The 24,901-nt window shown below is 46.6% G+C and overlaps 2 protein-coding genes across 2 annotated transcripts in view; one reads left to right on the top strand and one right to left on the bottom strand.

Annotated features, from left to right (window-relative positions):
* LOC140698327 (uncharacterized) overlaps window positions 1-24,901 on the bottom strand; it is an 86,785-nt gene that overhangs the window by 38,896 nt on the left and 22,988 nt on the right. Inside the window, exon 2 of the mRNA XM_072968433.1 lies at window positions 3,644-3,905. The gene's annotated coding sequence lies outside the window, so the exon portion shown is untranslated. The remainder of the gene's footprint in view (window positions 1-3,643; window positions 3,906-24,901) is intronic.
* On the top strand, window positions 7,719-23,828 carry NCR1 (natural cytotoxicity triggering receptor 1). The gene is made up of 12 exons (XM_031681611.2): window positions 7,719-7,752; window positions 8,192-8,227; window positions 9,639-9,923; window positions 11,240-11,527; window positions 12,991-13,158; window positions 19,193-19,258; window positions 19,341-19,376; window positions 19,552-19,836; window positions 21,413-21,691; window positions 21,965-22,015; window positions 22,830-22,877; window positions 23,001-23,828. Exons 1-12 carry the CDS (start codon window positions 7,719-7,721, stop codon window positions 23,234-23,236), a joined length of 1,812 nt encoding a protein of 603 aa, XP_031537471.2. The 3' UTR covers window positions 23,237-23,828.

Here is a 24,901-nt window from a genome sequence, read left to right as displayed (position 1 = left end):
TACGCACTGTGGGATCATTGGACTTCCACACAGAAAAAGGTCGCTCCCACTTCCCAGAGGCCCACAGAACCCTCAACCGGTACCAGTGTGTACGCGGATCTTGCAGCACACTGAGACCAGAGCAAGGCTGGAGTCCTCTCCCCTGAATGCGCACAGGAAGACCTTCCACGGATGCCACAGCTCTTTCTCACACCCAGCCTGACAACTCCATCGTAACAACAGCTAGAATCTGAGGGCGTAAATCTGCATCTCCAGGGTCATCCCTCTTGATCACAGGGCATCTCTAAAACCTCACGGCCCCTCGGAAACCCCCCAGCCACTCTAGGATGTTACTATAATGATTCATTCATTTCCAGTATTATTAACAAAATCACCCAAGTGTTCCAGAAATTCAAACATAATTAGCCCACTTTCTCTGACATTCTACTGATGACATTCTAGAAATCATGATATATTTAGTCAATGAATTAATTCTTCCAACAGGCTTCTATAGAGGTACAGCGTCTTCTAAGTCTTTAAGCAAATATTAGCGAAGAAAATTCATATTCTTGTGGATCTTGGTCTAGTAGGAGATGCCAGCAGGTGGAACTATTGAATGCCATCTACGGAAGAAAGGGAAATGCAGAGAGCCCCTCCCTGCATGACCTTTGGCCACTTTTGCTTATGTCAGTCTGTCCAAGCAATTTCTACTCAGCACAGATACGAGCATGCCTCTCTCTTGCTTACCAATTTTATGGCCTCATTACCTCCTTGAGAGAAACTAAGTTCCCGTGCTTAGCCCGCGATTCTCTGTCTCACTTGACCACTGCCAACGTCGACATCATAGCCACCTGTACTTTCACATTTCTACTGGAAGTTACAGCCATGCTGAGTAACTCATAGTCCATAAACGTTAGGTGCTCACTCTTTTTTTTCCTTTCACACCTAGCTTGAAATCCTTGCTGTAGACAGTTTTCTTCAAGTGTGAGTTCATGTCCCAACTTGAGCTCTAGAGCCCCAGAAATAGATTTTCAATTTCTTGATAACCAAAAGTCCTTAGATGTCTTTACGATAGTATGATTTTAGTGGAGAAGCCAACTGGTGTATTCATGATGCAGCTGAACACTCCATCTTCAGTGAGTGACAGTGTCGCTTGTTTATTTGTAAGACTTTATTTTTCAGAACAGTTTTAGGTTTACAACGAAATTGAGAGGAAGATGCAGAGACTTGCCATGTACTCCCTTCCCCACACATGCATAGCCTCCCCCATTATCAGCACCATTCACCAAATGGTACATTTTTTACCAAGGATAAATCTACACTGACTCACCACAGTCTCCCAAAGTTCCTAGTTTACCTGAGGAACGCTCTTGGTGTCACCATTGTATGGGTTTGAACAAACAGATAATAACATATATCCATCACTGTAACATCTCACAGAGTGCTTCCACTGCCCTAAAAGCCCTCCGTGCTCTGCCTCTTCATTACCTCCGGCAACCACTGAACTTTTCATTGTCTCCATGGTTCTTCCTTCTCCAGAATGTCATATAGCTGGTATCAGAGTAGGAAGACTTTTCTGATTGGCTTCTTTCACTGAGGAACATGCATTTAGGGTTTCTCCATGTCTCTCCATGGTTGGACAGCTCTCTTGTTTCTAGCAGTGAATATTATTCCACGGGCTGGATGCACTGTGATAATACTGTAAATACAGCTGTAGTTTACTTACCCGTTCTCTTGCTGAAGGACATCTTGCCCTCTGACTTCTGTTGGACGCGGCCAACAGGTCTCATTCTAATGACGCCGAGTCAGTTTCATACCCCAGTGCTGTCTTTAACTGCTATCATTTAGGTAATTTCACCCTAACGTGTATTGCCTCTGACTATCAAAATCAGCCATTATGACAATAGAATTCTCCAAGACCCCTTGCTGGGGCAGAACCTGGGCTCAGACTCTGTAGATAATTTTGTCATACAGATGGACCGAACAATTGCATTGTTCTCATGGGCTAAAATGGGAAACGTGCTGTCAGGGATAAGAGATAAGTTTTATTAATATTGATCATTTTTTCTTACTACAGAAAAAAGCTTTCATTTTTTTGTATAAAATTTGGAAAACAGAGATAGCTTAAAAAGATCAAATAAATCTATAATCAGATAATTATTCTAAATTCTTTATTTCTTCACTTTTGGCTTGAAATATCTCTGTGTACAGTCTGACAACATTTTAAGTATATATTTTTCTGCAACCACCACCTGTACCAAAATGCAGAGCACTCGTAACACCCCAGAAGGATCCCTCAGCTCTTTCCAAATCCGTGCTTCCCTCGGGGGTTCCACTGCTCGGACTTCTGCTGCTACGTCGCTACAGATAAACAAACAAGTAAATAACCTGTCTGTCACCTACCATTGCCCTTTCTTGCTACCACTGAATTTCATCTACACAGAATCGCATAGTACGTACTTTCACGACTGGCTTTTTTCATCCCACATTGAATTCTGAAATTTAATCATCCCCTTGTGTGTGAGAGCTTTCTCCTTTTCCCTCCTGTGTAAGAATCTATAGCATGAATACGTCAAATTGTGCATCTAGTTCTGATGAGTCTCTCAGACTCTGATGTCTTAATTTCGTGTGCTCCTGTCCTTCCAGAACCCTCCAGATAGATCCACCCATTCCTACCGGACTCTGGGAAGCTCTGCCAGGGCAGGCCTGGGCGTCCGCAGATGGGAGACACCTGTAAGCCCTGATTGCCAGGAAGGTCCAAGCCAGCATTGCCAGTATGGGGTCTGGCCCTCACCGCCTTTGCAGCTACCACCTCGGGGCGCATCATAGGGCCCCGTGTGCCCCATGTCTCAAATCAGTATAGACACCTGTCCCCAAGGCTCAAGACAAGGAGATCCAGTGTGAACTGTTAGCTCTATCTGGATGATTCTGAAAGAAGACAAGAGTACAAGAAACTAAGACACTTGGGAGACCCACCACAACTGCAGGTCCAGCGACACCTTGGGTGCAGAGTGGGCACCGAAGTTAGCATCGCTAGTGAGCAGCAGTGGAGACGATGGCTTCGCGTGCAGCGCCCGCTCTGCGAAGTGTGTTTCACGTGTATTTTCTTGCCGAATCTTTATATATAACTTATCAGAGATACTTGTTATCGCCACCTTGCAAAGCAGGGAAATTCAAAGAGATTAAAGGCCACACAACACAGCAGCCACTGTCGACCATGATGGGGTCCCCAGCAGAAGAGTCCTGAGCTGCTCTTCTGTCCGTTGAACCACCCCCTATAAACATGTATCACACTGTGGAGTTAGGGGGTTGGTCCAGACACGGGCTTTGAGAGACACTTGGGTCTGGGGACAAGGTGAGACTCTGGATTTAGTCTAAAAAATTTGCAGGAAGACAGATATTTTTGTTCAGCCCGTGTTGTGGGGAAACCAAAGCTAAGCATGGAAAAGAAGGAAGCTGTTTAGCCTCCTCTGTTGTCATCAGTGTGCAGACGGACCTGAAAGCGACGCTGGGGCCTGACAGACCACAACCAGTGCGTGAGCCAGTTCTGTGGGGCCCCTGTTTCTGTGTAACAGAGGTGTGCAATAGTCAAGAAAAGAAAATAGCATATTAGGTCTTAATAAGAGCTGGAAGGAAAATGAAGGGAAAGGCATGGTGGACTTACCTGGAATTGCAGGGCAGAATTTTTCAGAGATCAGGGCATGCACTCAAGAGAGTCAGCAAGGATGACTGAGATTTTCCACAACCCCAGGTCTTTGGAGCACTTCTATTTTGGAAGCTAGAGGTAAGAGAAGAGCTTGGGGAGGAGGTTAAATTTCCAAGTGGCTTCTCTTAGAGCGTTATGAATCTGTATGACAAGTTGTTTTCTTTCCCCAAACCACAATATCTTCATTCTTGGCAGAGAAGAAAGAGGCTCCTTCAAGGATCTGGGAAGAAAAACAAAAGTGTTTGGAATCGGCTTGATTCTGGGAGGGACCTGGTTGTTGAGGCTCCATGTTACAGCAGATTAAAGGAATGCTTTGGGGATTTGTGCCTGGAAACCTGTTCTAGAGGCCTTCCCACCAGGCTGACCTATATTCCATGGTCCTCAGTGTGGCCCATGTCCTGCGGAAGCTTAGCACCTCAAGAAAGGGACATGGGATGCTGCGGGGTGCGCACAGCTCAGTGACGTCCCAGAACAAGATCTGCTTCCTCAGCCTGCACGTGCCAAAAGACGCCGCGGCAGCGGTTCTCAGCGGGGGCAACGTCGCCCACTGTGAGTCATCTGGCAATGCCTGGAGATATTTTCGGCTGTCGTGACTGTAGGGGAGGCTACTGCTGGCATGTAAAGGGCAGAGGTCACGGATGTCCTGCACGATGCGCAGGACAGCGCCCCCACAGCAGAGAATCACTGTCTAGCCCCCAGAGGTCAACAGTACTAAGGCTGATAAGCCCCTGCCTAGGATATAGCGCTTGTCCCGATCTCAGTAGAACCAGCTGGTCGATGTGCCTTCAACCTCCGAACACGTGGCATGTTCTGAGATAGGCGCACTTTTTACAATGACAAAGCCATGTTTTATTAGACAGCAGTATGGATGGGTGGGCAGATAGAGACACACGCATGCATATATATGTATGTATATTCATACATGTGAGAGAAATACACACATGAAAATATATACACACGTCACATACATAAAATACATATAGCCTAAGATATATGCATCTTAAGCCATACTTCCATTTATTCTTTGATATAAAATATTTCACATATCGAAATACACCAAGAAAGGCTTCTTTAAACACTCCTCAAGACTCTAAGTTCCAACTTCATTTTCAGGAAGACGTGCTGTGTCACCCCAAAGTGCAGTGTATCCTCCAGCTTACAACCAGCTGCCTACACACACTCTAACTTGGGAATGCGAGAGAGGAAATGCGCGAGAGGGAGGCCCCTAACTGGACATCCTCCTCCTGTATCTCTGAGGTCAGTGGGTAGAGGAGCAGCTGCCCTTCCTCCTCCTCGAAGCAAAGGCTTCCCCCCTTCTTAGGTACTGGGGGGACACCCTGCAACACCCCAGTGAGGTCTGCAGATCCCCACCGCCACTTACAGCTTGGAATCGACACAGTCACCCCACACAGGGAGGAGGGGACTGCTCGCGGTGAGTGGATAACCGCTTAGGCAGCTTCAAGGCAAAACTCCTCTTAGTTCTGAGGCCCAGGAATACCCAGGACAATAGGTGCTTTGATTCTTATCGTCCTGGGCCACAGAGTGATTGTTACAAGATGGGTCCTAAGGGGATTCCTGAACAGCAGAGACGGGAGCATGCGGGCTGTGTCAGTCAGGGTTCTCCAGAGAAACAGAATCAACAGGATATATGCAGATGGTATATACAGGTGTACTCATGAGGAGAGAGAGAGATTTTTTGTAAGGAAGTGGCTCGTGCTATTACAGTGTCTGAGCAGTCCCGGGATCTGCAGTCAGCGAGCGGGAGACCCAGGAGGGCTGATGTTCAAGTTCAAGATCAAGCAAGTTCGAGGGCCAGGAAAGCAAGTCGGGTAGGAGTTTCCTCTGACTGACGAAGGATCAGTCCTTTTGTTCTGTTTATACAAAGCAGCTCGAATGAGGCCCATCCATCTGCCCACCTCCTCTACCAATTCAGATACTAACCTCATCCCGGACACCCTAAAGGCACACCCAGAACAATGTTTAACCGAGTGTCTGGGCTTTAGCAGATGGGGTCAGCAACCTACAGCCTGCAGGCCAAGTCTAACCCCACCTAGTCTGGGAAACAAAATCTTACTGGAGCACGGCCATGCTCATCACTCACTCTCCTGCTACGCTGGCAAAGCCGATCAGTTGTGACAGAGATTACATGGCCCGCAAAGCCTAAAGGGTCAACTCTCTGGCTCTTCAAATGTGCTAACTCATGGACCAGACCCTGGGGGTCGGCCTAGAGGTCCGAGAAGGCTTCTCAGCAGCTCTCCAAAGTCCAGGCCTAGACTCACGGGCTCCCCTTTATTCATCTAGACTCAGGAGAGACTCTAACACAATTGAAATTAATGGGCCAAAATTGGCCTGAGAGAGAGAACAAAGCAATCCGTGGGAAAGACTCTAGGCCACTTTACCATTCCTCTTCCATAAAAGGAGGTAACGAAAGAAAAAACTCACACCAAAAGCTATGCTGACTTAACCCAATGCGCCCCTGCTCATTAATGTGGCTCCAGCCAGTCCCTGCAAGTCAACCAACCAATGGTTTCTTCTCCCTAGAAAATCACTTAGTTTTTAAGCAATAATGATAGCATTTTTCATCAGGCCATTCTGCCTCTAGAATCCACGAATTTTTTCACTATTCCTCTAACCCATTTTTAAATATGCAACTAAGAGCACAGACATTCTTTTTCTTCCTACCCAAGCCACATTCAAATGAGAAGGGAGGAAGGAATGAAGGACGGAAGGAAGGAAGGATAAATCACAAAAAAGAAAAACTGGAATATGGACAATTTTCCACAATCTACATCACTGAATTTTTAGGTAATATATGAAGACTGGCGAAATGCAATGAAAAAGACACAACTTAAATTTGCACAAAATAAAATAGCTCAGGTGAGAGCTGACTTGCCTTCAAAAAAGATGAGAGAAGCTCATGACTTTAAAAAATACTCAGTGTGTTGAAAGGCAAGGTTACCGGGGCTAACAGGCGGAGAAGTGGGGAGACGTCGGACAAAGACCACAAAATTTCATTGTAAGATGAGTAATTTCTAAGGATCTAATGTACAGCATGGTGAGTAGAATTAATAATACTGTGTTCTATACTTAAAAGTTTCTGAGAGAGTGAATCGAAATATTCTCACCACAAAAAAGGAAATGGCAACTACATGAGGTGATGGAGGCATTAGTTAACGTAACAGTGGACATCATTTGTCAGTACAGAAGTGTATCAAACCAACATCTTGTACACCTTAAATTTACACGGTGTTACGTCAAATATATCTCAATAAAACTGGAAGAAAGAGTTACGTATCACAATGAAAATGAGGAAGCCAATAGAAAGTTAGATTTGAAATGTTTGACTGCTTATTCTTGAAGAACTAGTTATTCAAGAAGCCAGGTATAACCAAATTATCTATCTATCTGTCCTCTCTATCCATCAATCCATCATTTACCAATAGATTACAGATGTAGATATAGACACAGATACAGATTAGACACGGGCATTGGAGGTTTTTATTTAAAGTTGATGGATATCTTCTTCAAAAAAAATCCCTCTACGTGCTGGCATTGAGATAACCCCAGCAAAAGAGAATACTGCCCGCCTGATCAAGCCCTAATGGGCATCTTTAGTCCATGAATTCTGGGGAGGACATGTGGACCCATAATAGGCAAGGCCATATGGCTTTTGACTGATGGACCAATGAAGAAAGATCTCTGTGTGGCACCCAACTTATATTCTGTCCCAAGCCCCTCCATTTGGGTGTGCAGTCTTATCTGAAGAAGGATGTGAGCCCCATTAGACACTGGTTGAGGAAAATACTCATCTGAGACAGTCAGGAAGACTAGCCCCCTCTTAGGCTCCACCCAAGAGCTCCCCAGGACTAAGTATTTGGGAAGGAACCATTCCTGTGGAGCAATAGATGCAGAAATTCTCTGACGAGGAGCCTTGATCTCACACTTCCTCTGGATCTTACCGTCTTGTGAGAATCTGTCATCGGCTAACATGCACCAAGAGTCTAACCGGGCTGAGGCTGGCCGTGTCAGAATCATGGCCCCCAGAGACACCGCCCTCTTCTGCCTTGGTGAGTCCTGACATGGAGTGGGTCAGAAGGAAAGGCGGGGGAATCCCAAAACAGTCAAGATCTCTCTTAACATGAGAATTCAGCTGCCAAGAAGACTTTGATCGCCCTAGCGGAGAGGTGGTCTCTGCCCAGGAATCTGTAACTCTTTGCCCAGAATCTGTCTGTCCAAGTCCGTGCTAGCTTGTAAGGCTCAGTGGTCAAGCTGCCAAGTTGACCTCGTGGGGCTCATTCAGCCCAAGCCACGCTGTCTAGAGATCCAGAGTTCCTACAGCTGAGAGCCTCAGGGGCTGGAACCTAGCAGATACAACTACAAGATGAGCCTCAAGGCGGTGTTTTCTGTAGAAGAAAAAACATGACGCCTGTATGTCACTATGTTGGGTGATTTACAATAACGATTGGAATTTGGAGGGTTGATTTTTCCTGAATGTCTCTCTTCCAGTGCTTTATCTGGGCCAGAAGATTCAGGCACAGGATGGTAAGCATTCCCCTAAATCTCCTCCACGCCCCCTTCACCCTCAGGGCGTCTCTGGGTTAGAAGGGCTGGAGAGATTGTCTAAAGCCGAAAGGAATTCCCACTTTATTCCCCATTCTGGTTGTCTCTGCTGTGCTCCCTTTGAACGACTTCACCTTCACTTTGGCATCTTCAGATCCCTGATCCCTCTGACTCATCATGCTCAGACCTGGAATTCGTCTTTGCCTCTGTTAGGCCGATTGTCCAGCAAAGACGTGTATTTTACTGTGAATGCTCACAACTGTAGGGATAAGGAAGTCAGGAGCCACAGCTGATTGCCTAACATCCTTCCTGTATCGAATGAACTTGTTTTCACAACCAGTTCTCCCCAGTCCATCCACGTTGCTTCATTTAAAGGGACACTGCCTTGGTCCAGCCCTCCTGCAGCATCTGTGTACTCCTCCGCGCTCCCGGAGTCCTAAGCACTGAGCAGTGCTAAGCTACCCCAGCACATTCCATCACCCCACCTACCTTGGCCTCCGAACGGGTGTAACCCCATGCCCACCCTTGTCTTGTTTCTTCCACTTCCTTCTAAAGACCGTAGCTTGGATTATTTGTGTCTAAAATACAAACATATTTACCTCCCTCTAAAACCACCTCAGAAGTCTGTCTTCAGATAAGCCCCCGGGCTTCCCCAGGTCCCTCAAGCCCTGCCCACCGGGCTTGTGGTTGCTCGTCCGCACGTCTCCTCCTCCTCTCTCTGAGTCTCTGACCTTCACCCATGCCGACCTGAATTTAGTTTCTCTTTTACTCACTGCACGGTGTTAACCCAGGGCCATCTCCCTCGGCCCCTCGTACCTGCAATACGCCAAACCTTCCCATCCACGCCACCCAGGCGGCTCTTACTAATCCTCGCGTGTCAGCTGAGCCCTCCTGTCTGCCGTCAGATCCCCAAGTCCTACACCTCAGTAACTGCAGGCCATAGATCATGACCAACGGCCACACACTTCTGTATTTTTAAAATTAATAACTGACATTTTCACACCATTCTTCCCTTAAAGGCATTAACCACGTCTGCTTAGGTCAGAGGTGACCAGGGGCTGAGCAAAAAGGGGGTGGGGAGTTACTGCTTAACGGTTACAGGGATTTTGTTTGGAATCATGGAAAAGTCCTGAATATAGACGGTGGTGATGGTTGCACAATATGGTGAATGTAATTGATGCCGCTGAGCCGTACACTTAAAAATGGTTTAAATGGTAAATTTTACATTAATATAACACATCTTATTTTACCATTTACAATTAGAAAATACCCAAAAAAAATTTTAAGGAGGGAACTGTAAGTCCTTCCCACGTTATTTGTTTCGCCCACAGAGAAAGAAAAATCTGGTTTCTCCACGGCAGGCCACCCAAGTCTGGGCTCTGCTTCCTTCCAGGCGACCTTCCCATTCCCACCATATCTGCCACGCCTGGCTTCCTGGTTGCCCGGAATGAGTCTGTGAAAATCCTGTGCTGTGGAACTCCTGAGTCTTACCTGTACCAACTGGAGCTCCTGGGAAACGCCACGTACAAAGTGGTGGAGAAGAAGCTGGGATTTCAGAAGGAGGCTGAGTTCACCATTAACCACGTGGGTGTAAACTCCGCGGGGCGTTATCGGTGCCAGTACAGGAAGCAGCTCCGCTGGTCAGAGCACAGCGAAGCCCTGGAGCTGGTGGTGACAGGTGTGGAGGCACCCAGGGTCCCTGTGGCCCTGGGGTGTTTTTCCTTTCTCATTTCTTCAGAGATGCGATTTTTAGGACAGTTTCAGATTTACAGAGAAACTGAGAAGCTGTGACGGAGAGTTCCTGTATGCCCAGCACCCAGTCTCCCCCGGTTTCCTGCTGCATGGGTCCAGCCCTCAGTTCTAAGCTCTGTCCTCTGTCCTCGCCAGGGCCTAACCCTGTGTCTAGAAGTTTGCACCCCAAATTCCCAGGTCCTTCTAACTATCCTATTTACACAAGGTCGATTCCTTCAGCCCCTGACATAGCCCCTCAAACCATCTGGATACCATCCCCCTTTACCAGCATACGGCTTGTAACCTGGTGCTACCTGGTCTTTGTCCTGTTCCTGGCAATTTCCCCTGGAATTTCCCAAGTGACCAGAGTGATAGATGCGTCTCAGTATTCATAAGAAACCCCTTTCAACCACACGTGACTTTATGTTAATGCGGTGAGTTTTGGAAAGCAGCTAAGGATAGGGTCTGGTAGCCAAGGGAAACAACCAATTAATTGGAGGGTTGGAACTTTCAGCCCCACCCTCCACCCCACCCCCGCCTGGCCTCCAGGGAGGGGAGAGAGGCTGGAGGTGGAATCAACTGCCAATGGCCAATGATTTAATCGGCCCCGCCTATGTAATGAAGCCCTATGCATCTCTTCCATCTGGCTGCTCCTGGTACATGCTTTCATAATAAACCAGGAATCTAGTAAATAAACTGGTTTCCTGAGTTCTGTAAGCCACTCTAGCAAATTAATTGAACCCAAGAACTGGTTTCTGGAATCTTCTGGTTTATAGCCTTTCAGCCAGAAGCACAGGTGACCACCTGGAGTTTCGACTGGCAGCTGAAGTGAGGTGGGGGCGGGCCTTGCAGGACGGAGCCCCCAGCCTGAGCCATCTGATTTTAACACCAGGGAGACCGTGTCAGAATTGGTTTGAATTGCGGGGTGCCCACCGGGTGTCTCAGAAGTGCTAGGTGGTGTGGGGAGAAGCTCACACGTTGCAGTGGGGAGCAGAACTGTGCGGCGCTTCTGACTGCTAGACTGCTGTCTCCTGAGGATGGCGTCTCCTCCCAGCCCCACAGGCTGCTTGTCTGCTCAGCCACGTCTGCAATGATTTGGGACAGAGTACAGGCCTGCGGTAGTGAAATGGGGTATTCCCAGCTCCCATGGCTGTGCAGCAGGGAATGTCAGCATCTTCTCTTAGTGCGGATCCAACAGGAGGGACAGGGATAAAGGATGAAAACAGACCTTGCTCACAGTTACTTCTACTCTCTTCTCTTTAGGCTTGTATGACAAACCCTTCCTCACGACAAATCAGAGCCTTGTGGTGACGCCGGGGGAGAAGATTTCCCTCCGGTGCAGTTCAGCACACATCCCGTTTGATAGATTTTCACTGAGCAAGGAGGGGGGCGCCACTCTGTCACAGCACCAAAATGCGGGACACCAGGGTGACTTCATTCTGGGCCCTGTGAACTCCAGCTTCTCAGGGAACTACACATGCTACGGCTGGAACAGTGGCAGCCCTTATGTGTGGTCAGCCCCCAGTGATGCCCTGCAGCTTGTGGTCACAGGTAAGGGCACCCCAGCCCAGCCCTATGTCCGCCTCCTCTGGGCTCTCCCTGGCTGTCCACCAGGCTGACATCAGGCAGGACTACAAAGATATGCTCTGAGAATGAACAGTGGGGCAGCAGAGAGTGGTTACTGGGAGGACCATGATGAGAGAAGAAGCAGTTCTCACTCACGTTATGTCTGACACTCACATCCTCTCCTAGAGTTCCCCACACAGTGTCCTTTGAAAACACGAGGCCTGTTGAGAACAGAGAGGCCACGTTCACACACACATTAAAGGGCATTGTTGAGACAGTAGGTACCAGACACGACCTTACAGTAACCCGCCTCCCTTCTCAAGTGCTTAGTTGCAGCTGGGAATCCTTACACTGACCTACAATTCTAGAATCCACTCTGAGTGGTTGACTGGTAACTCATGGCTCACGGGGACGACGCTAGAAAACTCCATCAAGAGCCTCATTTTTATGTGGTTGGCATACATCACTCTGCCCAGAGGACAGGAGTTACAGCAGGGGAGGCAACTGCTGGCTACTGAGCGGGGCGACCACATTTGTCTCTCACGTCTGCCTTGTCCAGTCATTCTACAAGCTAAGGGAACACGAGTCATGGCACTGCAAGATCGTGTGGGCTAAATGGCCTTCCCAGTTAATGGTGCAACTGGGAATCCACGGAGGATGGGTGAATTCAGTAGTCCTTTCCTTTAGGGTAGATAGTCGTTGTGTCTTGTTTTAGAAATCGCCTGCTAGCCCAGTGCCAAGGTAATCCGCTCCTGTATTATCTTGCCAAAATTGAAATCGTTTGCATTTTTATTTAGGAATTACTTTGGAGTTCCAAATTTGTATCTGGGATTGATTTCTGTGTTTTAACAGGAGAGATTTACTAGGATTTCTGGGCTTTGTAACTTCACAGTGTGCTATTACATTCCTGAAAGGAGCATAGAACCATGAAGCCCATAAAACAAATGAAGACACTTTTAAAGGTTCAGAGAAGAGAAATGTCTAGATGGTCACACAATAGTGGAGATAAATTTTACCTAAGTTTCTCTGAAATGTTTCTCCCATCCGCTTCCCAGACACCAACCATCCTGTACCCTCTGTCTTGTATGAGAAAGGAACACAAATTGTCATGTGGGGTGAAGAAGAGTAGAGGAGAGACTTTCGGGCTCTGGATTTATGAAGATGTTGCAGGGATATGATTAGACAGTCAGTGAAACCCTCATGTCTGGAGGAATGGAAAGCAAACACAGCTTCCCTATGACCACCTAAGATTCCCCTGGGAACCACAGATCCCCACCCTCGGACCCGGGCTTGAGATGAAGTGTGGCCTCACAGATGCACGCGCTCACTGAGGGGAGGGTCCCAGTAAAGCCACAAACAGGGAAATGAGCTCCCTTTCCAGGGCTCTTGGGTGGGGATGGAATGGAACGTGACCAGGATCATTCATCTCCTCTGAATTATGTCTCTAGATACGAGGAACCACGATTACATGACAGGGAATTTGATCCGGATGGGTGTGGCGGGGCTGGTCCTAGCGGCTCTCCTGGCCATACTGGCTGAACATTGGCGCAGCCATCAGGTTCCACACAAGGAAGACCAGAAAGATCGGCCTGAACTGAGCTGGAGTGAACAGAAATGTCAGGCAGAATGAACCTCTGGATTGACTCCTGAGTCAGCAGGCAGACACCAGGCACTGGAGCAGGAACGAGTCAGCGCCCGCGGCGTCCCACGGAGCTGCGTGGAGAACACGAGGGAGAAAGAGGCACTGACAAGTTCGGTCCCTTTTCAGACCAATCAGACGATATTTTCTTATATGTTCTGACTTATTTGCAGCCCGCCTTTCTAGACATCAGTGATAAAATTCTCAGTATAATCTTGGCTTCACTCATTTCCTGTGATAAAAAATAATGCAAAGCATTTTCAGTTCTCCTTGACAACTGCTTTTCACCTTTCCTTTATAGAAGTTCTGCCTTATCGATTCACTTTGTCTTGAATTTATTAACAAAACCAAATACCATTATGTCCTCCTATAGAAGACCTTAACACTTAGAATTCCATCAATTATAAATGCCATAGTCATTAATTATGAACACTGTCCACTCAGCATACCATACGTTCTGTGACGTAAGTCTGCGTCTAGTTTTCCCGACACTAACATTTGTGTGTTGACACATGCTTTGTCCGCTGTCAAGAAGACTTTCTTGTTTTTATGAAGCTGACCCACTTCAGAATGTCTCGTGCCTCCAATGAAAAGTAAACAGACTTGTGAAAACAGTGGGAAAATCTTCCCCTTTGGATTTTCGCAGCACTTTAAGCTACTTAGTCTGTTGGTTCATCTTTTTGTAATATTCATCACAAGAAAACATAAAGCGCTGGAAATACGTATTTAAATTATGTTGACAAAGGGAATGTTAATGATGGAGCCAGACAAAACCACAGGGAAGTGCCTCCGTTTCAGAGGAGGGCTGATGAGAGACTTTACATCAGAGCCAAGATTTGGACCAGAGCAATGCAGTGGGGTTTGATTCCAAGAGAGGGATAAGATTAGCCTCACACACATGGTTTTGTCTGTGGTAGGACCTTGTTTGGAAAAGGGGTTCTGAGCATAAAAAGGTTCTGCGCTCCCAGGAATGTACTCTCCTCTAGCCGGGAAGACAAGCAACCAGCAGAACTGGCTTTTAACCCATCACCAGCCACCACTCACCTCAGTGAAAATGCCTTGCAGAGCCAACCAATCAGACAGCACCTTGGCTCTAAATGTCAGAAACAGGCTCACTCCAGGGAACACACCTGTGAGTGACAGCCAATCAAACGGCCTCCCTCAAGTAAGCACGCTTTTCCGGACGACGTCAAACCACAAGACCCCTGAACACCCGCATCACCCCAAATCCCCGTGTAGGGTCATCAGTCGGCTCTGCTCAGCGACACCGCGTCTGGCCAGTGAGTGCATCAGCCTTTGACAGTTCATATAGCAGATTGATTTAGGTTAAGTATAAGGTTTGGCTTATGGGCAAGTAGTGTGGTGGCTTATAATCTATGACCTTCAGGTCTACGTTAGTCAGTGTGCTGGCCATTTATTTACATGAGCATAGTGTAGCCCTGTGAATTTTATTTTAATCAACCCACATGTCACATGAGCAAACAGAGGCTCAGAAATGATATGAGTTGGATAATGATACAAATGTAAGGTACAGAGTTTCAGTTTGGGAAGACGAAAAAGTTCTGCAGATGGATGGTGGTGATGGCTGCATGATGATGTACATGTCCCTAATGCCACTGAACTGTACACTTAAAAATGGTTAAAATGAAACTATGCTCGTTAAACAACAACTCCCTTTTGGGGAGATCGAATTTCAGTTTTGCAAGATGAAAAAGTTCTAGAAATTTGCCTCACAACAATGTAAATGTACTTTCAATTACTGAGGTGTACACATAAAAATGGTAAAGACAGTAAGTTTCACACATGTGGGGTTTTTTTTACTGTAATAAAAAAATTTTAAATATGGTTAAAATGGTAAATTTTCTGTTATGTATATTTTATCACAATTTTTAAAAAGTTCTTTGCGGCCCATAGGAACACAAAGTAGATTAGAGGTTGCCCAAAGCTGGAAAAGTGGGGGGGTAATGGGCAGTAAGTGCTAATGGGTACTGAGTTTTTGGGGGGAGGTGATTAAAAAGCTCTGAAATTACAGGGAAGCTTAATTCAAAGACACCTGCACCCCAGTGTTCATAGCAGCACTATTTACAATAGCCAAGACATGGAAACAACCCAAATGTCCATCGACAGATGACTGGGATAAAGAAGCTGTAGTATATTTATACAGTGGAATACTACTCAGCCATTGAAAATAATAAAATAATGCCATTTGCAGCAACATGGATGGACCTGCAGAATGTCATTCTAAGCGAAGTAAGACAGAAAGAGAAAGAAAAATACCACATAATATCACATATTATATGTGGAATCTAAAAAAAAAGACGAATTTATTTACAAAACAGAAACAGACTCACAGACATAGAAAACAAACTTATGGTTACCAGGGAGTGAAGGGGGTGGGAAGGGATAAATTAGGAGTTCAGGATTTGCTGATACTAACTAGTATATATAAAATAGATTAACAATAAGTTTCTGCTGTATAGCACAGGGAACCATATTCAATATCTTGTAGTAACTTATGGTGAAGAAGAATATGAGAACAAATATGAGAATGTATGTATGTTCCTATGTGACTGAAGCATTGTGCTATACACCAGAAATTGACACAACATTGTAAACTGACTTACTTCAATAAAAATACATCTAAAAAAAAAACTCTGAGATTAGATTGTGGTGATGGTTGAGCAACTCTGTGAATATAATTAAAAACTATTGAGTTACACAAAAGACTAGGAATAGATTTACCATATGACCCAGGAATCCCAAGCCTGGGCATATATCCAGAAGGAACCCTACTTCAGGATGACACCTGCACCCCAATGTTCATAGCAGCACTATTTACAATAGTCAAGACATGGAAACAGCCTAAATGTCCATTGACAGATGACTGGATAAAGAAGCTATGGTATATTTATACAATAGAATACTACTCAGCCATAAAAATGACAACATAATGCCACTTGCAGCAACACGGATGTCCCTGGAGAATGTCATTCTAAGTGAAGTAAGCCAGAAAGAGAAAGAAAAATACCATATAAGATCGCTCATATGTGGAATCTAAAAAAAAAAGAGAAGAAGAAGAAGAAGGCAAATGAACTTAAATATAAAACAAAAACAGACTCATAGACATAGAATATAAACTTGTGGTTGCCAGGGGAGAGGAGGATGGGAAGGGACAGACTGGGAGTTCGAAATTTGTAGATACTGACAGGTATATATAGAATAGATAAACAAGTTTATACTGTATAGCACAGGGAAAGATCTTGTGGTAGCTCACAGTGAAAAAGAATGCGACAATGAATGTAAGTATATTCATGTATAACTGAAAAATTGTGCTCTACACTGGAAATTGACACAACATTGGAAACTATAACTCAGTAAAATAAAATTTTAAAAACCTATTGAGTTATACACTTTAAATGGGTAAGCTGTATAACACGTAAATTATATCTCAATGAAGTTGGCTTTTTTTCAAGTATCAAAATGATTAAATTATGAGTAACACCCTCAGTGTCACTTACTCTTTAAGTGGTTGAATGACGACTTGAAATCCATCCTCTCCAACAGGGCTCATTGTCTGTGTATGGGGATAGTCCTCGGAATACAGGTGTGAGCTTAAGGTGAGAACTGGGGCTGGATTAAATAGGTTCAGGAGAGTACGTGAGAAACCAGAGACATCAAGCCCAAATAAGTGATTTCAGAAACGAAAAAGAAGTTACAAGCAACACCACAAAGGATCGTAAGAGACTCCTGTGCACAAATCACACACCAATCACATGAACAACCTAGAAAAAAGTGGACAAATTCCTAGAAAAGTACAATCTTCAAGGTTGAACTAAGAAGAAATAGAAAATATAAACAGACCAGCTTTCAGTAATTAAATTGAGTCAGTAATTTAAAAAAATTCCCAACAAACAAAAGTCCAGGACCAGACGGCTTCACAGGAAAATTCTACCAAACATTTAGAGAAGAGTTAACACCTATCCTTTTCAAAGAATTGCAAAAAATTGCAGAGGAATGACTGCTTCCAGACTCTTTCTACGATGCCAGCATCATGCTGATACCAAAACCAGAACAATGAAGAAAAGACATTCTCTGTAACAGGTGGTGCTGGGAAAACTGGATAGCCGCAGGTAAAGCAATGATTTAGAACATTCCCTCACATCATATAGAAAAATAAACTCAAAATGGTTTAAAGGCCTAAATGTAAGACTGGAAACCATAAAACTCCTAGAAGAGAACACGGGCAGAACACTCTTTGACATAAATTGTAGCAATATTTTTTTATCCGTCTCCTAAGGCAAAAGAAAGAAAAACAAAAATAAACAAATGGGACCTAATTAAACTCAAAACCTTTTGCACAGTAATAGAAACAATAGACAAAATGAAAAGACAGCCTTCAGAGTGGGAGAGAATATTTGCAAATGATGTGACTTGCTGACGAGGGCTTAATATTTAAAATATATAAACAGTTCATACGACTGAATATCAAAAAAAGAAAACAATCCAATCAAAGAATGGGCAGAAGAACTGCACAGACATTTGTATAGATGGCTAACAAGCACATGAAAAGATGCTCAACATCTCTATTAGAGAAATGCAAATCAAAACCACAGTGAGGTATCACCTGTCAGAATGGCTATCATCAAACAGTCTACAAATAACAATTGCTGGAGTGGGTGTGGAGAAAAGGGAACCTTCCTGCACTGTTGGTGGGCATATAAATTGCTGCAGCCACCATGGAGGTTCCTCAGAAAACTAAAAATAAAACTACCATATGATCCAGCAACTCCACTCCTTGGTATAGATATGGAAAAAATGAAAACACTAATTCAGAAAGATACATGCACCCCAATGTTCATAGCACCACTGTTTACAATAACCAGGACATAGAAGCAACTCAGGAGCCTATCAGCAGAAGATTGGATTAAGAAGATGTGGTGTATATACAGCCAATGGAATACTACTCAGCCATCAAAAAGAATGAAATTCTGCCATTTGTAGCAACATGGATGGACCTAGATATGATGCGTAGTGAAATAAGACAGAACGAGAAAGATAAATACTGTCTGATATCATGTAAATGTGGACTCTAAAAAGTGAAATAAATGAGTGCATGTGCAAAACAGAAACAGACTCGCAAGCATAGAAAACAAACTTGTGGTTACCAAATGGAAGAGGGAAGGGGGTAGGAGTAAATTAGGGGTCTGGGATTAACACTTACAAACTAGTATATATAAAATAGGTAAGCGATAAGAATATACTATATAGCACAGGGAATTACGGCCATTATCTTGTGATAATTTATAGTGGAGTATAATCTGCAAAATTACTGAAACACAATGCTGCACACCTGAAACTAATACACTATTATAAATCAACTATACTTCAATTAAATAATTAATTTTAAAAAGTGTTTTGAGCCTTTAAAAAAAGAACAATGGAAACATTTTGAGTTTAAAATATATTAAAGTATTTAATATATTAATATTTAATTTCTGCTTTATGACAGACTAAAGGAATGTTGTTATGTAAGAAACAGAACATATTTTTGCTTAAAAATAGCATTTTATTGAACTACTATAAGAAACCTTTAAAGAAGATAGTGTTACCATTCCGTTCTGAGATGAATTAACACCCAAGCATACGCATGCTGCACGCAGGGGAGCCAAGGTTAAACACACATTTTTATGATTCTAAGGTTTTTACTCTATACCCTGCCCTATGTCTTCCCTGGGCATAATGTCCATATTTCACAATTTAGAAGCTGACCCAGAAATGAGTTTCAGGTGGGGCAGAAAATTGTCAGAGATTCTGGTTAGAAAGCACAGGTACAGTCATAGGTGTCATGGGCACCATGCATCTGTCCTCACACCCGATGGCCAGAGGTGGAGGGAGACATTCGAATCTTCTCGTGAAAAAGGTCAGTGTGAAAGTCCCACGCTGACTGATGCTGGGCTTCACCAACCACATCCTGTGCGTCTCCCTGGCCGCTGGGCTCGGTCTCCACCCAGCTGCGCCACATCAGCCCAGCAGAGCCTCAGCCATGCCTCCTGCGTTCGCTGCCCTGCTCTTTCTTGGTGAGTTCTTACATGGGAGAGAAATGCAGTTCAGGGGTCATGTGCGGGTAGGGCAGCAGGTCTCATTATTCCTGTTTTCCAGGGCTGTTTCTGAGCCAGAGGATCGGCACGCAGAAGCGTGAGTCCTCCCTTCAAAGCCGCAGAGTCTGGGTCCAGACTAAGGGTCGCCCTGGAGCAACCGGGGGGGAGGGCAGGGGCTCTGGCTTGCTAGGAGGGCTGGATGCCAGCAGCTGGGCGGGCAGTGGGGTGGCCAGGGGCTTCATCAGGAACTCCAGCTTCTGATTCTCTTCCAGAGACTCTCTCGAAACCTGTCATCTGGGCCAAACCCAGTTTCATGGTTCCGAAGGGACAACCGGTGATCATCTGGTGTCAGGGAGCCCACGGGGCCATTGAATACCAGCTGTATTTTGAGGGAGGCTTTTCTGCCTTAGAGAGACCAAAGCCATCGAGAATGACGAACAAAGTCAAGTTCCCCATCCCGGCCATGACCTCACACACCGCGGGGATATACAGGTGCTCCTACCGAAGTGGGGAGCTCTGGTCAGAGCCCAGTGACCCCCTGGATCTGGTGGTAACAGGTAACTGTCCCACTCTGCTCCTCAGCCAGAATCCTGGAGAGAGTTCACTTGCCCACCCGCTTCAGTCTCTCCCAGGCCTCACTCAGATACTGGCCCTTGTCTTGGGGGTGACGTGAAGGGGTTGATTATTTCCTACAAGGGGTTATCTTTAGAGGTGTCTCCTCTATGTCCCAGGAGCAGACTTGTCTTGGGTTCTTCAGAAAAGAGAGTCTGAGATGGGTATCTGTGCACAAGGGGGATTACTGTGGCGTCTTCTCAAACACACCGCCTGGGGTGAGGGAGGGAAAGCGGCTGGGCCGAAGGCAGAGTTGGACTGTGATGCAGTTTCAGCGGGGACCCCAGCCAGGCAAACGTGGAACTCTGGACTGGGGTGGCCCTTCAGAGTGGTCTCGAAATGAGGCTGGGGCTCTGCACACCCCGGCATCCACCAGGGGTTGCATGAGAACCACTCCTGGGGCGGGGGCGGTTCCAGACAAATATCCTTGAGTTTGTGGCACGTGTATTCTAGCAGAAGACAGACCATGAGTCGAAGTCAAACAATTGCAATCAATTATATAGCACGTGAGGATAAAAGATGCTACGGGAAAAAAACGAGGTGAATGGGGGTGAAGCGATCGCGAGGCCGGGTAATCTTGGTCAGATGGCTCCATAGCTGGGGGGTGCGGCTCTCAAACTTAAGGAAACATCAGAATCACAGTTACTTCCATAAACTCGTGTTCATGGACGCACTATTCATAATAGCCGAAAGGTGAAAACCACCTGTGTCTGCAGTGAACGGACAGATGAAGAAAATGTGGTCCATCCATACAGCTGAGTATTATTCGGCCTTAAATAGGGAGGAAATTCTGACACACAGCTCAGCATGGATGAACTTCGAGGACATGACACGGGGTGAAATGTCCACTCATAGAAGGATCAGTACTGCATGATCCACTTATACGGGGCACTTGGTCAAATTCAGAGACAGAAAGTAGGACGGTGGTTGCCAGGGGCTGGGGGAAGGGTAACGAACAGTCAGTGTTTGATGGGGACCGAGTTTCAGTTCTGCAAGATGAAAGAGGTCCTGGAGATTAATGGTGATGACAGCTGTACAACAGTGTGGTGGACCTTATACCACTGAACTCTATAATTAAAAATAGTTATGATAAGTTTGTGTACATTCTACTATAATTTTAAAAAATAATAATGTTTTAAAACACAGACAGCTGCCCTTGCCCTGAGCTTCTGACGCAGTGGGTCTGAGACGGACCCTAGGAATCTGCATTTCCTAACAACCTTCCAGACGATGCTGACATTGCTGGTCTCAGGGACCAAATCTGAGGACCACTGATGTGGGGCAGTCCCCAGGGAGAGAGTCATATTAACACTCCTGGAAGCTAGGGGGGTAACTGTCTCAGTCTGGAAGGGAGTGACCGGGAAGGGTGTGTCCGTGACCGAGGCAGATCTAGGAAACAGAAGAAGAGGTGGAGATTCTGGGCAGCGACATCCTGCCATCCTGGTCCCAAGGACAGGGGGATGGGAGATACAGGAGGCTGGAGAAAGATGCCCTTTGCCCACCAGCCCCCTTCTCTCACAGGAATGTATGACACGCCCACCCTCTCAGTCCAGCCCAGGCCTGAGGTGGCCTCGGGAGAGAACGTGACCTTCTACTGCCATCTGGCAACAGCGACAAACACGTTCTTTCTGCTCAAGGAGGGAACACCCAGGCGCCCACAGAGCAGATACGGGAATATCCGGGCTGAGTTCCCTGTGGGCCCGGTGAGCGCAGCCCACAGAGGGACGTACAGATGTTTTGGCTCCTATAATAACTACGCGTGGTCCTTCCCCAGTGAGCCTGTGGAGCTCCTGGTCAGAGGTGAGGAATCCCCCCCCACGTCCTTTCTGGATCCCTAAGCGAACCCCAAACAGTGACGAGGAAGGCAGTGAGGGTGCAGGTGGGGAGATGCAGAGAAGGGACCTCTCACCAACGCCCTTGTCCACATCAGTTTCCCCGAAGCCCAGCTGACAGCTCACGAGGAGACCAGAGAGATGGCAGGAGGGAGGCGGGCGCGCAGTGTGTAGAGGCTAGGCGGCAAGACCAGAGGAAGCCCAAGCCCCTTGACTCTTTTCCCCTTGTCTCCATTGCCAGGCGATGTCGGGGATACCAGCGCTGCACGCACAGAGCACACGTCTTCTCCTGGTGAGTCACAGCTCCTTCTAAACTTGGGGACGGAATCAAAGCCGCCCACTGACACGAGACACCGTGGTTTTCATGCCAAGTGTCCCGAGTGCCGAGCGTGTGCTGCGAGCTTCAGTCTGTCTGTCAGCCAGACAAATGCCCTTGCTCGTGTGGCCCTTGTGTTCTAGCAGAGGACAGACCGCGGGTCAGCGCCAGGAGACACCCGCCGCCAGAGCAGCACACGGGAGGGAAGGGCGGTGCTGAGACGGGGGGGGGGGGGCGCCGCAGCAAACACGGTGGTCCGAATTCGCCTCGCAGAGAAGGAGGCGTCAAACAGCTGAAAGAGCTGAGGGCGCTGGTCCTGTGGCTATCCGCAGAAAGAAGGCTCCAGAGAGAGGGAGTGGCCCGCGCTCGTGCCCCCCCCTGGCAGGAAGACGGGCAGGGTGGGCGGCGAGCAGGCCGGCGGGGCTGGAAACGCCGCCAGAGAGGGGACAGCGGGGTGTGCGCGGGCCGGGGGGTGGGGGGCACTCATTTGGGACCGCGAAGAAGCCTGGCGAGACTGAATGGTGAGACTGATTGTGAGGAGGAAGACGGGGCAGTGACTGACCTAATGAGGAAACTGAGGACACATTCGTAATAGTCCCGGAGCTGAATTACTCCCCTGACGTATCTGTCTTTTGACTTCTCCATTCTGTGTGTCAGATGAAGCCACTAGGGCCTGGAGTGTGGGGTGGAGACCTAGAAAAGCCACAGGGTAGATTATATCCAAGGGTAGGACGGAGGAGGCCACCATCACCTCTTTTCCTCACGTCCTCACTTTCCTTATCATCTGCAGACCCCTGGGACTCCTATCTGTTAACCACAGAGACACCATTCGAGAAAGGTAAGCTGGCAGCTGGGGCTGCAGGCGCCAGAGGAAGGAAGATCTGGCAAGGAGGAAGGAGACAGATGTGGCAAAGGGCCTCAGTAGGTTCCCGTGAGTGATCGCCTGTTCTTCTGACCCCAGATCTCGCCCTCTGGGATCACACTGCCCAGAATCTCCTTCGGATTGGCCTAGCTTTCCTGGTCCTGGTGGCCCTCGTGTGGCTCCTGGCTGAAGACTGGCTTCACAGGAAGAAGTCTCAGAAGAGAGCCAACAGGGTTTCAAGTCGGGAATGCCGGAGAAGGTTCAGAGCACAGAGACCCCTGGAGAAACAGCCAAGAGATGTAGTGGCCGCAGGCAAAGCCGACAGCCTACCCTGAATGTGGGCTGTGGGAGCCCAGCGGAGGAGGGGTCGTCGCAGAAAACCGAGGCAGAACTGCACGGAGTTCGGCAGGAGTGGGTACGAAGATGCTCAGTTTCCTCTGCAGACAAACCCCCTTGTCTCTTCTGGGCTCTCCGTATTACCGCGCGGGCTCCCTGCAAGCCAGACGTTAACCGCTCTGGTCTTCCCCGAAAACACCTTAACAGCATGGCCACGGGAATCACTTCCTTCCGACTTTTGTCTTTATCCGTTTCTTCTTTGCTTTCTCAGCAGATGTGATTCAAAATATTTAACAACCAGTACAGAATAGGCATTTATCAAATGGAACGGGAGCCAGAGAGGCAGGGACCAGGCAACAGATGCAATCAAACCGCACGGCCATGAGACGTGTCCTGGCTGGATTTCAGCCACGCCCTCCTTCCCTCTGTCCCGTGCGCCTGAAGGGTCTCATCTTCCTCACCTCTTCATCCACACCTTGCCTTGTTCCTTGGGTCTCTTAGTAAATATTATCTCCTCCAAGAAAGTCTCCCAAACCCTCCGGCTTGACTGAAGACACTGCTCTTATGCTCCCAAAGCACCTTGAATTTCTCTCTGACAGCACTTGAACCCTAATACTACATTCATATCTATTTTCCTGTATCTACTGTGAACTCACGTGAATTAAATTTATGTCAGATTTAACGGCTGTGTTCATAGTTCCCACTACTGAGAGAGTTCTCAGGAAATATATGTTGGATAAATGGATATTTACAGGGCTGGAGTAGTGCTTGGAACGTGAGACTCCTGAGTATGGCCCTTGAAATGTTGGCTGGGCACCACAAACCCTTTCCTTTCTTTGAGTTTCTACTTGATCAGTCCATCAATATGCCCATTATGTGGGTCACCACCTCTCCTCAACATTCCAATACCTCAAACAGGTCAAACTCATTCTATGAATCTGAGTTTTCTCTTAAATAGCAGAGGATATTAACTCCAACCTCAAAGGGGTGACATGAAGATTTAATGAGATCAAGAATAACCAGAAGCCAGCATAAGCTCTGACATACGTAAGTCACTCAGTGCATGGTAACCATCATTATTCCTGGTCCTACAGGCAATGGAAAATCTCACCAATTATTACCAGTGCCCCACTGCTGAATTTCCTTCTTCCTGTTCTTCATTTACGACGTGCTCTAAGGTCCAAGACTTTCTAGTTAATGTTGAATTATATTTTTCTATAATTCACTACTGTGAGTAGTGAGTGAGAGGGAGGGGCGGAGGAAGCGGGTGGGGGGGAGGTGTAAAATAAGGGCCAATTGTTTCTTATGAAGATTTATTGGAAACACTCAAAAAACACTTCCATGTATTTCCCAATGGACAGAACTTAATAGCTTGCCCCACCTAGATGCAAGGAAGGTTGAGAAATGGAGCCTTTATTCCAAGTGGCTCTATGGCAAGCTGTTCCCATTAGCAATGAAGTGAACAGTGATATAAGAGTTGTAATAAGCAATTCTAGTCTCTGGTACAAGAGCCTTCTCTGTGTCAGGCACTGGGGAAGGTGTAACACACCGAGGCAAGATCGTCCCCGCCGTAACAGAATTTATTGCCCAGGAGTAGAGATCTTAAAGAAGTGAGAAAATAAAAGGGGAAAAGTCCTGTGACAGCGTAAATAAAAGATGCCCTT

The sequence above is a fragment of the Vicugna pacos genome, chromosome 9, assembly GCF_048564905.1.
Source record: "Vicugna pacos chromosome 9, VicPac4, whole genome shotgun sequence".
Taxonomy (NCBI): domain Eukaryota; kingdom Metazoa; phylum Chordata; class Mammalia; order Artiodactyla; family Camelidae; genus Vicugna; species Vicugna pacos.
Note: the sequence above shows the minus strand (reverse complement) of the source record. Positions and strands in the feature narration are given on the sequence as shown.

Coding starts and splice junctions, on each gene's coding strand:
- NCR1 (XM_031681611.2), top strand. CDS start 7,719: ATGGCCCCCAGAGACACCGCCCTCTTCTGCCTTG. Junction 9,924..11,239: donor CCTGGAGCTGGTGGTGACAG/GTGTGGAGGCAC, acceptor TCTTCTCTTTAG/GCTTGTATGACAAACCCTTC. Junction 19,377..19,551: donor GAGGATCGGCACGCAGAAGC/GTGAGTCCTCCC, acceptor ATTCTCTTCCAG/AGACTCTCTCGAAACCTGTC.